The sequence below is a fragment of the Herpailurus yagouaroundi genome, unplaced genomic scaffold, assembly GCF_014898765.1.
Source record: "Herpailurus yagouaroundi ecotype Mexico unplaced genomic scaffold, PumYag 163, whole genome shotgun sequence".
Classification (NCBI taxonomy): domain Eukaryota; kingdom Metazoa; phylum Chordata; class Mammalia; order Carnivora; family Felidae; genus Herpailurus; species Herpailurus yagouaroundi.
Genome location: NW_024412404.1, coordinates 61905822 through 61918953, shown reverse-complemented (window position 1 = coordinate 61918953; position 13132 = coordinate 61905822). Strand labels below are relative to the sequence as shown.

The 13132-nt window shown below is 49.9% G+C and overlaps 1 protein-coding gene across 1 annotated transcript in view; it reads left to right on the top strand.

The window, feature by feature from the left end:
* The window catches only part of ADAM12 (ADAM metallopeptidase domain 12), a 299802-nt gene that overhangs the window by 266633 nt on the left and 20037 nt on the right, over positions 1-13132 (top strand). The window contains exons 17-21 of the mRNA XM_040486933.1: positions 1603-1680; positions 4345-4453; positions 7313-7448; positions 8083-8191; positions 10225-10404. Of these exons, the coding sequence (XP_040342867.1) occupies positions 1603-1680; positions 4345-4453; positions 7313-7448; positions 8083-8191; positions 10225-10404 (612 nt within the window). The remainder of the gene's footprint in view (positions 1-1602; positions 1681-4344; positions 4454-7312; positions 7449-8082; positions 8192-10224; positions 10405-13132) is intronic.

Below are 13132 nucleotides of genomic sequence, written 5' to 3'. Positions count from 1 at the left end.
AGGGTTGATGGGGGGTGAGAGGGAGGGGAGGGCAGGTGATGGGCATTGAGGAGGGCACCTGTTGGGATGAGCGCTGGGTGTTGTATGGAAACCAATTTGACAATAAATTTCATATTTAAAAAAATTTTTTTTAAATAAATAAAAATGAAAATAACAAAAATATGAAAAAAAAAAAGGATCCCATCTTCAAAATGATGATGAAATGAACTCACACAGAGGCCACATAGTAGAATAGAAAGATATGGATTCAGCCCCTTGAGCAGAGTCCCTAGGGCAAGAATTCTGTATACTCACCCCCTTTCCGCCATCTACTCTGACCCATAAGTGCTTCATCTCTAAGGAAATGGGATGATCCAGGAAACACAACGTACATTCCAGGGTCTCCTTAACCACACACGTTAGCTTATATTCTGGCCTTGACCCTGGATAGGATCAAGTTGATTTTTGAAACTATAGCCTGAACAGCCCGAGCCAGGTGCATCTGAACCCTGAAATTCCAAGGACTCAATTCATCAATGAGTGTTTTTCTCCATGTACAAAGTAAATGTGTTTTGCTCTTTATTTCTGCAGAACACGGGTTCTTTGAAAGCCACGCTTGCCTTTGCTCATGGGTTGGGAGGAGATTTTGACCAGGGTCCTGCTGTGTCCTTTGTAACCTCAGACGATTTCTTGTCTCGGCTGGAATGTGACCGTCCCCTTGGCCAGGTTTCCCACCAGCCTTTGGAGCTGCTTAAAGCCGACACTTTTGTCAGAGGGTGTCGCTTGAGTGCCTTCCACAAGCTGTTGGGGTCAGATGGTGAACTTCCCATAGGAAGGCTGTGCTTGATTAAATATGCTTCTGGAATCTAAAACTTAGACTTCTCTTCCTCTGACTCCACCAATTTGTAACATCTTATGGGAGATAAAGGGCCTGCTCCTTTGAGTCTGGTGTATATTATGCACCTTTAAAATGAGACTAAACTCTTGCAACCAACCCAGTGTCATTCAGCAAATTACTGCCTATGCAAAGTTTAATAAACACAAGGGAACTGCCTGTTTTCCTCTGCTGAGCATTTCTGTTGATGGTTTATGTCATCGATGATAGTACTTGTCAGTCAGTAATTTGGAAAAGTTCCCATGTTTCGATATCGCCTTCAAAAGGTCCTTGGACCTTGGATTTCTTGGAGTCTCTGAGTCTGCACAGGCCCTAGGTTAAGGGCTGGTGCCATTTCTCCCGTCCTGTATCTTTCAACGGAAGGGGCCATTGAGGGGGAGGGGAGGCGACGGACGCTGTAATTCACACGTCTCACTGCAAGCCCTAAACAAAAACCCTGAGAAAATCAGTTATCGTAATCTCATAATTGACTGAAACCGTATAAAAGTGCCACGCTGACCCTGAGTCACGTTGACCTGAGTCTTGAAACGTGCTGAGTTTGGAGGCAGGCATCAGACTCCAGGTCAGAGTCAAATGGAAAGCCCGTCCTTGTGCTACAGCCGTGTGCACCGAAAGGAGAGGGTCTTCCGCGAACTTTCCTTGCCTTCTCTTTTTAAATCACAGATACGTGCCTGTGCATGTGATCGGAAAAGGGCTGAGAAATTTACCGTGTTTTTCTCCTCCTGCAGATCTGCCTCAATCGTCGATGTCAAAACATAAGTGTCTTCGGCGTTCATGAATGTGCCAAGCAGTGCCACAGCAGAGGGGTGAGTGGGCTGAACTGCCTTTTTATAGCCAGTCCACATTAAGCACTCAACCATTCATTTTAAAGGACTCTGCAATCCCTATTGTTTTAACTTCTAAGAAATACAGCAGTCACCTCAATCTTGTCTTCTAAAGATACTAATTTTCTTTGCCCTTTACATAGCATAAGAAATGTGACTTTTATTTAACAAAGAGAATCAGACTGAGCAGTAATGATCTTTTAAATGAACATCCTGTGATTTTTTTTTTTTAAAAAGGACTTTGTCATCTTCAAAGTGGTTTTAAAACTAACCTTCCTTCATGAAGGATTTTGCTTTAACGTTTCAAGCAGAGCTGTCCTCCTTTCAACCACGATTCAGAATATGTGTCTGAACTGAAATACTTCCAGAAGGAATTAAAACCAAGAAGACAGAACATACTGACCACATGTTCTTGAAATCACGTACAGTGTGCATTTCAACTCAAGAAGGCTGTTAGTTCAGCTCAGAGAGTTTTTTAGGAGAGAAGAGGACGCTAATTGTTTCAAACATAATTTATTTTTCCTGATGGGCTTAATTATTTCCCAGGGAACCCTATTAATCTTGATTAGCCACGCCAGTGGTTCATTTGTTTTTCTGAAACCTTTTCTGCAGAAATCATGCTCCCAATTCTATTTTTAAAACTTGCACACACTCACCAGTGATCCTAACACAGAATTATGGGGGTTTTCATGAAATTACTATTGCGTTGGAACCGGAAAGGATCGTGATGCCATCTCAGATGGGTTTGCTGACTGTCAGTGTAAAAGGAAGTCCTTTTATGTCTTCGTGGGATCAGAGATTTCTTTCTAATGGCTGTGAGAGATGATCTGGTACAGCCTTGTTATCTTACTGATGAAGACGCCCAGACCCAGGTGGCAAGAGTGCATGTCCAAGCTTACATGACCGGTTCGTAGTAACGCCAGGGCGGGGTCCCTGGACTCCTCGCTTCGCAACAGCCCTGGGGGCCCATCCATCTGGAGAGGAAAGGCCCATATTTTCTGGGTAGGCGGAGTAGCAGCCATGACTTGGTGACGAATAACTTGACTATGGTCCTTCCCCTAGTGAGGCCAGGCTCACCAGCAGCGCCTCCCAGTGGGGTGTCCCGGTTTCAGTCTCTCTACCACAAGCTGCAAACAGGTCACACGACTCTGGTTTGCATTGGGAGACCGTGCGAAACGGTGTGGCCAGGACGGTGCCTGAATCCTGGTGGGTGTTACGTCAACAGCGGCATCGCCGAGGAACAGGCGACACTCGGTAATCTGTGCTCGGATTCGGCACAGGCCGTGCCCCTCAGTAGTTAATTCTGCGTGGCTTCAGCTTCTCGAGGGTTATCTTGACTATCGGTCTTATTTTAAGCAATTGGGGCAGGTGGTTGATTCATCACCAAAAAAAAAAAAAAAATCAGTGCAAAGCAGGGGAACATTACAAATAAGACATACACTGCAAGCATTTTATTTTTGCCTTAAAATATTAAAATATGCACTTGGCCCCTCCAGCAGTGTTTTGATGCAGGACTGAGGCCTTCGGGGCGTGTGCACCCCAGTAGCTCCGCACTGACCTCCTTCTATAAACCACCCAAAGCGCATCATCTACGACGTAAAGTCTGTTTCCCTAAGCGGAAGAGAAACTCGGACCCTCAGCAGCCATCTGAGCTTAGAACCCTTCCGGCCTGCGCCGCAATTGTCCCACCTGTTCCAAACTGGTCAGAAATTCTTTGTAGCCACTTGCCTGTATCCCGTGTTCCCAAAGCATGCACTCCAAGTCTCTAGAAATAGTATCCTCTTGGGTTCATGCTCCTATTCCGCGGGTTCATGCAGTGGCTCGGTGAGTTCCATGTGTGATAGCAGCAAGTCGAACAGCCAGGGCGGGTTGGGGACCAGCCTCCATCGGTCACCCTTGCTAACCAGGAGAGCCGGAGCTGGCTCCTCCCTGGAGTGCTCTGGTCTCCAAGCTAGGCTACTCGTTCAGGGGCCCCCCACCCAGAGCAACGCCCGCCCTCCCGCTTTCTCGGGCACCCCTTTCCCGATGGGCAAGGGCCACCCTCTCATGTCACGAGGACACCAGCTTTTGGTAGACCGTGCCCAGTGCTCATTCACGGCCGGGCGCCAAGGAGGGGCCGCTGGGAGCCTGCGAGAGGGAGGTGGGCGTTTCGGGCACGAGATGTCCGAGCAGGTCACCAGCCTCTCTGAGCCTGCTGTCCGAAGGAAGCGGGGCTGTGCCCAACAGCTCAGGTTCCGCACCCCTGCAGCAGGGTCACTCCTCACCACAGAGGGGGCTCCTCATCATGGTCAGATGGGGAGGAGGGGCGAGTGCTGCACTGCAAAAGAGGGACACGGCAATTGACTGAGAAGGAAAGGGGTGGACGTAGCAGATGAACCCCAATAACCTCCATCCTCCCCCTACCAGGCAGGTCATGTTTTATCTGCAGCCTCGGACTCTGGTCTCACCTGTGCTGCGTTTGGGGTTTAGGCTCGCAGCGACATTTCTGCCCCTGGCTGTATCGGGGCTGATGGGGACTCTGACCACAGGGCCTTTGCTTCGGTGCAGCAGCCGATCAGGGCTCAGAGACTGACCGCCGCCCCGTGTGCCGGGTGGGTCCTAATGCTGTTTCCCTCTTGCTGTCCTTCTCCCCTGCTGCCCGGACAGGTGTGTAACAACAGGAAGAACTGCCACTGCGAGGCCCACTGGGCGCCTCCCTTCTGCGACAAGTTTGGCTTTGGGGGAAGCACAGACAGCGGCCCCATCCGGCAGGCAGGTGAGTGGGGCCAGGGCGTCCCTGGGAGTGGGCGCTGAGCCAGTGGAGAGGGGGGCAGTGGAAAGCCAGGCGGGGATCCTCCCGACTGAGACGGAAGGGCTTGGTCAAGGCCAGCCTCTCCCTCCCAAGAGAGGTGTGAAGGGGCCAGGCGGTGTGGAGGCGACTGTCCCTTAAAGCCCTTCCTAGAGAGACGCCTCCTCTCAGTGAAGGCTAACGGTCCCCGGTCCCCGCTCCCCGCAGCAGCAGTAGTAAAAGCAACCGCTTCTATTTATTGAGTTGTCAGGGGCAAGCCCGGGAGCTGGGCGTTTTACATGCATGATCTCCTCGAATCCCTGCCTGACCCCGAGGGCAGAGTTCACATAAAGGACTTGAGGCTCAGGGGAGTCACTCACCCGCAGTCACTTACCCAGCGTCACACAGCTATCACGGAGACCACGCCCGTCTCCCCCTTAAAAAGTTCATCGCAGCCGTGCTCGACGCCCCAGTTCTTTTCTCCCCGGATGACCTTGGGAAATGGCCTTCGGGGCATTGCTGTTTTGTCTGAGCACTTGTCAGGCAGTGAAGAGGCAAGTCTGAACAGTGTCCTTTGTGACGAGAAAGGAACCGGGGGTCCACAGGGCCCGCACCCCCCGAGCCCACTTGTGCTGACTCGCCTGAGCCCCAGGCCCCCCCAGATGGTGGCCGATGCGGCGACAGCAGACGTCACGTGTCCTCAAGTCTTGCTGTGACCGGCAGTGGCGTCACCGTAGTCCCCCGGACGACAGACAGGACCGTGCGCTGCAGCCCGGGCAGCCAGTGCGGTGCTCGCCATCGGCTCGCTCGGCCCGGGAGCTGCCGGTGGGTACATCTGTGGGGACGGTGTTGCGAGGAGGGGCCGTGAGTTCCTGTCCTCCTTCGGCTTAAATACGGGTGTGTCTCCGGCCCTGCAGCAGCTACAGAAAGGCCCGGAAAGTCTTGGCCTCCAGTCAGCATCCCTCCCAGGGGCAGGAAACCGGGGCCCGGCCCCGCGTCCCCGGCCCTCGCCGAACCTCTCCGCCCTGACCGCGGCGTTCCGGCTGCCCCGCGTCCATGTTCTAACGTGGCGTTGACGTGTGTCGTGCAAAACCAGCAGGGTGCCAGTCTTCTCATCCGACGGGGCACTGCCCCCCCACCCCCCGCGCGGCAGGCCAGCAGATGGCACCTGGAGGGGGTTGCAGAGGACGGGCCAGAACGCTCTGGGTCTGTCTGCAGTGTCAACACGCACGACCCGTGGGTCTCGGGTCTGGGGGCTTCACAAAAGCTGGGGGTTCACGGCCGTCCGCTGTTCCCCGTTTGCAAGTAAGCAAACCTCAACGATCCATCGGCACGGGTGGGGCGGTGAGTCCGCCCACTGCCGCCGTCCCTTCATGAAAGGACATCTAAACACCCAGCCCAGAGGCAGGTGCGGGGCACCATGTCCCAGGCCCCCCTGCCCCCACGGCCCGCCAGCCTGCCGTGGCCCGGTGTTCACGTGGCAAGTGCTTCCGGGACACCTGCCGTGCACCTGCCGCTCTTCCGGGGTCCAGCGTGGCCTGGCGAGCGCCGCAATGGGCAGGGGGACCGTGGGACTCAGGGCCGACGCAGGGAGATGCGGGGGGCGACCGCGAGGACACAGTGCTTGCACCGGATGAGGGGACCCGGGCGGGGGGGAGGGGGTGGGGGCGGCAGGGGAGGGCCTGGGCAAGGGACGTCACCGGTGCAGCCATCACCAGCAGCCTCAGGCGACTGTGGCCTGCTGTGGGAAGCACATCCTGACTGTCGCTGGTGGGGACACAGGGACGAACGAACCCACATCTGCGGCTCTCAAGGAAGCCACAGAGCAGTGGGAGCGGCAAGCGACTGTCGCAGGTCCCGACTGCTCTCCACACTGGCAGGCAGAGCCCTCTCCGGGCAGCCCCCAACACGGCCGCGCTCAGAAACCAGCCTCAAAGTCTGGTTTTTCCTTCTCTCCTGCACCCTCCAGGGACCTCGGTGTCTTTGTACTGAACAAAATGGGAGCCAATCGCAGGAAGGGGGATGTTTCCTTAGAGAAAATAAACAGCCACTTCCGGAGAGAGAGAGAGGGTTGCCTCCAAACACTGTATTTCGAGGCTCTAACGAACATAACAAACAAAAATCTAACAAAACCAAACCTGTGGGCGTTTCCTTTCAGCGAGGAGTTTGGGTGAGGTTTGTTGTTTCTTATTTATTTAGTCACTTAGTTGTGAGAGAGAGAGAGAGACAGCGAGAGAGAGGGACAGAGGATCCAAGCGGGCTCTGCGTTGTCAGCACAGAGCCCGACGCGGGGCTCAAACTCATAAACTGTGAGATCGCGACCCGAGCCGAAGTCGGACGCTTCGCTGACTGAGCCACCCAGGCGCCCCTTGTCTTCACCTTCTAGCTTGACAATGTCCTGAAATAAAGTCTTGGTCTAAAAAATAAATACAAGGAAACAAAACAAAAACACAGACTTCAGCGCTAAGGAATGAGAGAAGAAGAGAGCCCGGAGGGGCACATTTGTGATGGGGGCTGGGAAGGTCACGGTTGGGGACGTGCGGGCTCCCTGCCACCCCTCTGGGGCCCCCATCCCTGCTGGGGGTGGGCGGGGCTGTGTGATCAGGGCTGCGGTCCCACCTGCCAGGCTAGGCTCCTGTTGTCAGAAATGAACGAGGGCGACACGGACAGAACCTCAGGCGTGACCTTTGAAGTAAGACTAATTTATCAGCACATCATTCAGGGACTCACTCCAATGCTGTGCCTTCCTTCAAAGCTCGCGTTGCCATAAATGTCACAATCTGACACTTCCCATGTATCATTCTCCCTGCCTCTTTCCCTGAGTGCAATCAATGCGTTTTGTTTCAGACAACCAAGGTTTGACCATAGGAGTCCTGGTGACGATCCTGTGTCTTCTCGCTGCTGGATTTGTAGTTTATCTGAAAAGGAAGACGCTAATACGCCTGCTGTTTACAGATAAAAAAACCACCATCGAAAAGCTAAGGTATCTTGGCGATGGGTCCTGTTTTCCAGAAATGGCATTTGAAAGAACATGCAACCAACCTTCTTTGCACTCTGTTTTCCTTAGCAAAGAAGAGGTCAGATGTTCAGATAGTGAAACTGTTGTTTGGGGTTTTTTTTTAAATCTCTGCCAGACCAGCTGCCTCCCTTCCTTTGCCTTCAACGATTTGCTGCTTTTTATATAAATAAGCAAGGTGTTAATGAGTCCCACTGTATTGTTTCCCACCCTTACCTCAGTAATGTTTACAAGACATGGGATGTTAAAATATTTTCATCAGCCGGGGTAGCTTTTGACCCAAATATATTCAAAGGCATTATTGCTGAAATGCCAGCTTTCTATAAAATGTCTCCCAGGTGTCACAAAGCCATGTATGTGCGAATTGCAAGAACTAATTTAACAGAATAGTGGCTTTGGGGGACAGGGGGCGGGTGGGGGGCGGGGATCGATATTTATTTCTTAATCCTGCGAGAATGTTTAGATAATTTGTCCTTTGCGTGTTTTCCACACTGAGTTAAAGTAAGTAAGTTGTTTTTTGAGACTGGGAACCAAATAGAAAAATAGTTAAGTCAACCCAGGGAGAAAAGCTCTGGTTTACGCTTAACGGGACTGCTCACAGGTGTGTGCGCCCTTCTCGGCCGTCGCGTGGCTCGAACCCTGGCCAGGCTCACCTCAGCCACCTCAGCAAAGGCCTGATGAGGAAGCCACCACATTCCAACATGTCGAAGGTAAGTTGTAAACAGACATGAGAGGTCGGTGTGCACAGTGAGAGACCTGTATCTCAGTGTTTTTCAACAAGAGCTTGAGCGGGAATCAATTCCAGAGAATCTATAGATAGATCGGCAGCGGGAACAGTTCCCTGAAATGCAGCATGCACACACTGAGTTCCACAAAAGCTTGGTGAGGTGATGGTCAAGGGCCGGAAGGAGGTCCGCTGTGCCCCATGGATGCCCCACTAGATCCCCCACTAGATCCCCCACTAGATCCCCCACTAGATCCTTTAGGGGCAGGGTCCCCTGTGTGATGTGTGTGCCACATTGTGAGCCATGATCTGTCCAATCACCCAGACGAGCCCACCGGCTCTGCCTCCCAAGGAGGTTCCCAGTCTTCCTCTTCCTGGGTCCTCCTCTTCCTCCGGTTTCAGATGCCGCTGGGGAGGTTTGGGTGAACTTCTTTGGCCCTGTACCTCCCAGTGCATTTCTAGGAGTTATGCTGAGCCTGTGGACGGATCCCATTTGCTCCAGCTCTGGGCTGTGGACACCCTGTCGACCCTCTGGTTTCAAAGAACCGGCTCCTTAACCCAGAGTACCCGCCGGCTCCCTCATGAATTACCACCAGACTTCATTCCAATATTTAGTTTTCCCATCAAGTATTTCTGATGACAAATGATTTTAAAAATTAACATCACGGTGGGGCACCCGGGTGGCTCGGTTGAGCATCCAACTTTGGCTCAGGTCACGATCTCGCAGTCTGTGAGTTCGAGCCCCGCGTTGGGCTCTGTGCTGTTGCCTCGGAGCCTGGAGCCTGCTGCGGATTCTGTGTCTCCCTCTCTCTCTGCCCCTCCCCTGCTCATGCTCTGTCTGTCTGTCTCTCTCTCTCTCTGCCAAAAATAAACGTTAAAAAAAATTATTCTTAATTAACGTCACGCATTCAGTAAGCCATAAATAAACTGTCTTATCTCCCATGTCTTACCTGATCTACAAGTGTGGAGGATTGGGTTCCAAAGAGGAAGCTGTCATTCCTAACAGGCTTTACCACCTCTGAGCCCCAAATTGGGACTTGAGCAAGAAAAGCTAGCTTTACCCGAGAGAGCCAAAAAAGCGGCTTAATTTTGAGGAGCCAAAAATAGGAAACGACCCAAATTTCCATCAACAGGTAAAAGGATAAACAAACTTTGGTATATTTACACAATGGAATGCTATTCAGCAGTAAGAAAAAGCAGACTATTAATATACACAACATGAATCTCAAGATAATTATGCCAAGTAAAAGAAGCCTGACAGAGTACCTACCCCCTAACTCCATTTGTGAGACATTCTAGAAAATGCAAACTATTTTATGAGGACAGAAAGCATATCAGTAGTTGCAAGGGGGGGCAGCGGGGGATGGGGGACGGCTTTACGCTCACTGTTTTGCACATCGTGATGGTTTCATCGGTGTGGACACGTGTCACAGTTTTCCACGTTGTCCGGTTTCAGTATGTGCCGTTAGCCATATGTCCATGGATCCTTAAAAAAGCCGTTTTTCAAAACGAGAGAAAGGAAGAAAGGAGGCGGGGCCTGAGGCACACGGCCCACACTGCATCTGCTCGGGTCTGCCCTGAAAGCAGGGGCACCGTGTACGACATGATGCTCCAGGTGTGGGCCCCTCGCCTCAGCTTCCACACGCTTCCATCCTCCTTGCCGGGGGCTTCCTCGGTTCTCCCTGAGCTTTGAAGGCATCCTTACGCCTCGCTGAACAACTCCTTCATCACTTCCAAGAGATCTGGTGTGTGTCCTCAAACTCATTAGCGCTTCCTTAGTTGCCTTGCGCCTGTTAACGAATGAAACCAGTTTTTACAGTTCACGTAGAAATCGATCCTGCTAGTCCACGCTGGGGAGGAGGGGTGCTTCTGCTACAAGTGTGAAGTTTAAACAAATGATGATAGACTCCCTCTCGTGCAGCGGCACCGCCGGCCCCTTCAGCTATAGCGGACCAGTCAGCCCCCGTCTCCTAAGGAGGCGAGACCCGTGACACCATGGCTTTTGCTCCGTCCCTGCAGGACAACGCCAGGAGGTGGCCACAGTGTCAGAATCTTGACATCAGCGGACCCCTCAGAGCCCTCGACGCCCCTCCGCCCAGTTCGCCTCAGCGAGTGCTCCCGCCTCTCCAGAAGGCTCCCCGTGCACCCCTCGTCCCCGCCAGACCCCTGCCGGCCAACCCTGCTCTTCGGCAGGCCCAGGTATGCCTTCCGCCGCTGCTGTGATGGATGCCATTCAAATCCAGACCCTGCCACTTGCGCACGTCTAGTTGCTTAACTTGCCGGGGCCGTTATGAATCAGAGATAATTCAGCTCCTCAGATGGTTGAGAGATAAAGCATTTAGTGCTTGATGTATAGTCCTGATGCAACACGTACTCGTTTCCTTAGAATATTTTTCTGTTCAGAACGGTAAGGGTCCCCGTGCAACTTACCACCTACACCGTGACGCTTTTGAGAATGGCGGGGCCACTGCTAATAGGCCTGGACAATGAAATGAAGATGATCACTTTAGGAATATTAATGGGCATCCCTTCTTACCCTTTTTCATTTTCTTTTTTTTTTTTTAAGTTTATTTATTCATTTAGAGAGAGAGGAGTGGGAGATTGTGAGCAGGGAAGGGACAGAGAGAGGGGGAGAGAGAATCACAAGCAGGCTCCGCATGGACAGCACGGGGCTCGATCTCACGAACCATGAGATCATAATCTAAGTCGAAATCAAGAGTCAGTCATTTAACCAACGGAGCCACCCAGGTGCCCCCCCATGTTTCATTTTCAAAACTATTTGCAAGAATTCACCCACTGAGTTTCTCTGTACCAGATGCAGCATGGTATTAGACCCTCTATATATCAACTCATTTTTATGCTGTTTCAGAAGTAACAGTTTCTGTTTGTTATAACCATGAATAAGACATCATTTAACAATAGAAAACTCGAGGGGGAACAGGTAGTAAAAACAAGCAAATGAAAAACACAGAGAAATAATCCCTGGCAAGTTTTTGCTATCGTCATACTGCTATGATTTCTGTACTGAACTATGATGTGTATTTTGACATAATTTACATTGTGCTCTGTGCACAGTGCTTTATATACTACTTTTTTGCCTTAAAATCATTCCTATTTGCCATGGCATTAAAAATTCTTAGAAATGTTATTTGAACCATAGCACTCTACATGTATAAAGAATACTTTTTTTTTAAGCACTTGCCGATTAGTGGGCAATTTCAGATATCTCTAAGTTCTGCTGTGATAAATCGCTCTGTTGTGAAGGTCTAGACAGATAAATCTGGGAAACTGTAATTATTCCTTTAGGAGAGATTCCTAAAAGTCAAAATGTTGGGTGGAAAAATGCTATAACCCTTTTAAGCCTCTTAATACAGAAACTAAATATTTTTTCAGGACTACTCTGTATATTTATGTTTCCACATTATTACAGAGACCACGACTTTGCTAGTTCTAAGTATTACCATTTCAAAGCTTTGCCAATTTGATATAAAAAAAAAAAATCTCTTTTTTTTCTGTCTAGTGGTTCCATCACTTACTGAAAGGGGATATTAACATTTTCAACTATAAACGTGTCTCTTCTCAGGCTATCAGTTTTTCCTTCATGTATTTTGAACTTCTGGTGTTTGTGGTAGGCACAGTTAGAATTGTCGTGTTTTCTTGGTGAATGGACCCTTTTATCATTATGTCATGTCCCTCTTTAGTTCTGGTAATTACCTTTGTTCCAAAATCTCCTTTATCTCATACTAATATATCCACTTCAGTTTTCTTTTGATTCGTGTTTGCAAGGTCTATCTTTTCCTACCTTTCTACTCTTAATGTACCTGTGTCATCTTATTGGAAATGAGTTTCTCAGAGACCGCATGTGGTTGGGTCATCCGTTCCATCAGTCACTGCCTTTTCACAGATGTTTAGATCATTTACCTTTAATGCAATCATTGATGTTAGAATTTGTCTACCACTTTCATATTGTTCCCTCTGATTTTTGTTTATTGTGCTCCACTTCCCTGAACTCCGATAGATTAGTTGAACATTTTTTAGTATCCTGTGCTGATTTATCTCTAGTTTTCTTTGAGATTTGTCTTCGTATAGTTTTGTCTACGCTTGCCGGAAAGCAGGATTCTCAGCCTCGGCATTGCTGGCATCTGGGGTTGGATACCTCTTTGTTGAATGGGACTGTCCTGTGTGTTGTAGAATGTTTAGCTGCATCTTGGTTTCCATCGACTAGATGGCAGTAGCATGTGTAACCATATCTCCAAATATTGCCAGACGTCCCCAAGGGAACAAAGTCATCTCACTGAAAAACTGCTGCTCTAAAGGTTACACCACATGTGCATAATTTAACATAGTCTACTAGTGTTAGTACATTATCACTTCAAGTGGAGTGGAAAAACGTTACCTCCTTCAAGGTGTCTTTAGCCTCCTTCCTCCCTTTATCACATCGATGTCTCGCGTGTTGTACATTGAGAACCACTTCAGATACTGTAATTTTGCTTTCGACCATCAAGCAGAAGTTTGGAAACTTAAGAGTGGTCTCCTACATCTACTTATATATCCACCCTTTCTCTTCTTCCTTCATTCCTGATATTCTGCATTTCTTTCTACTATCATTTCCTCTCTGTCTGAAAAACTTCTCTTTAGCTATTCTGTTAAAGCAGGTCTGCTGCCGACAAGTTCTTTTGCTTTTCATTCATCCGATGTCTATCTCGCCTTTAATCCTGAAGGATATTTTCACTGGATATAGAATTCTGGGTTGACTATTCTCTCCACAATTAAAAAACACTGTTCCACCTCCTTCTGGCCTCTGTGGCGATGAGACATCCACCGAAAAGTTCCTCCCACAGTCTCTGTTCCAGGGAAGAGAGGTGGCCACGTATCGTAAGCAGGATTGGAAGGCAGGGCTCTACCATCTCCAAGATGTGGCGCCCAG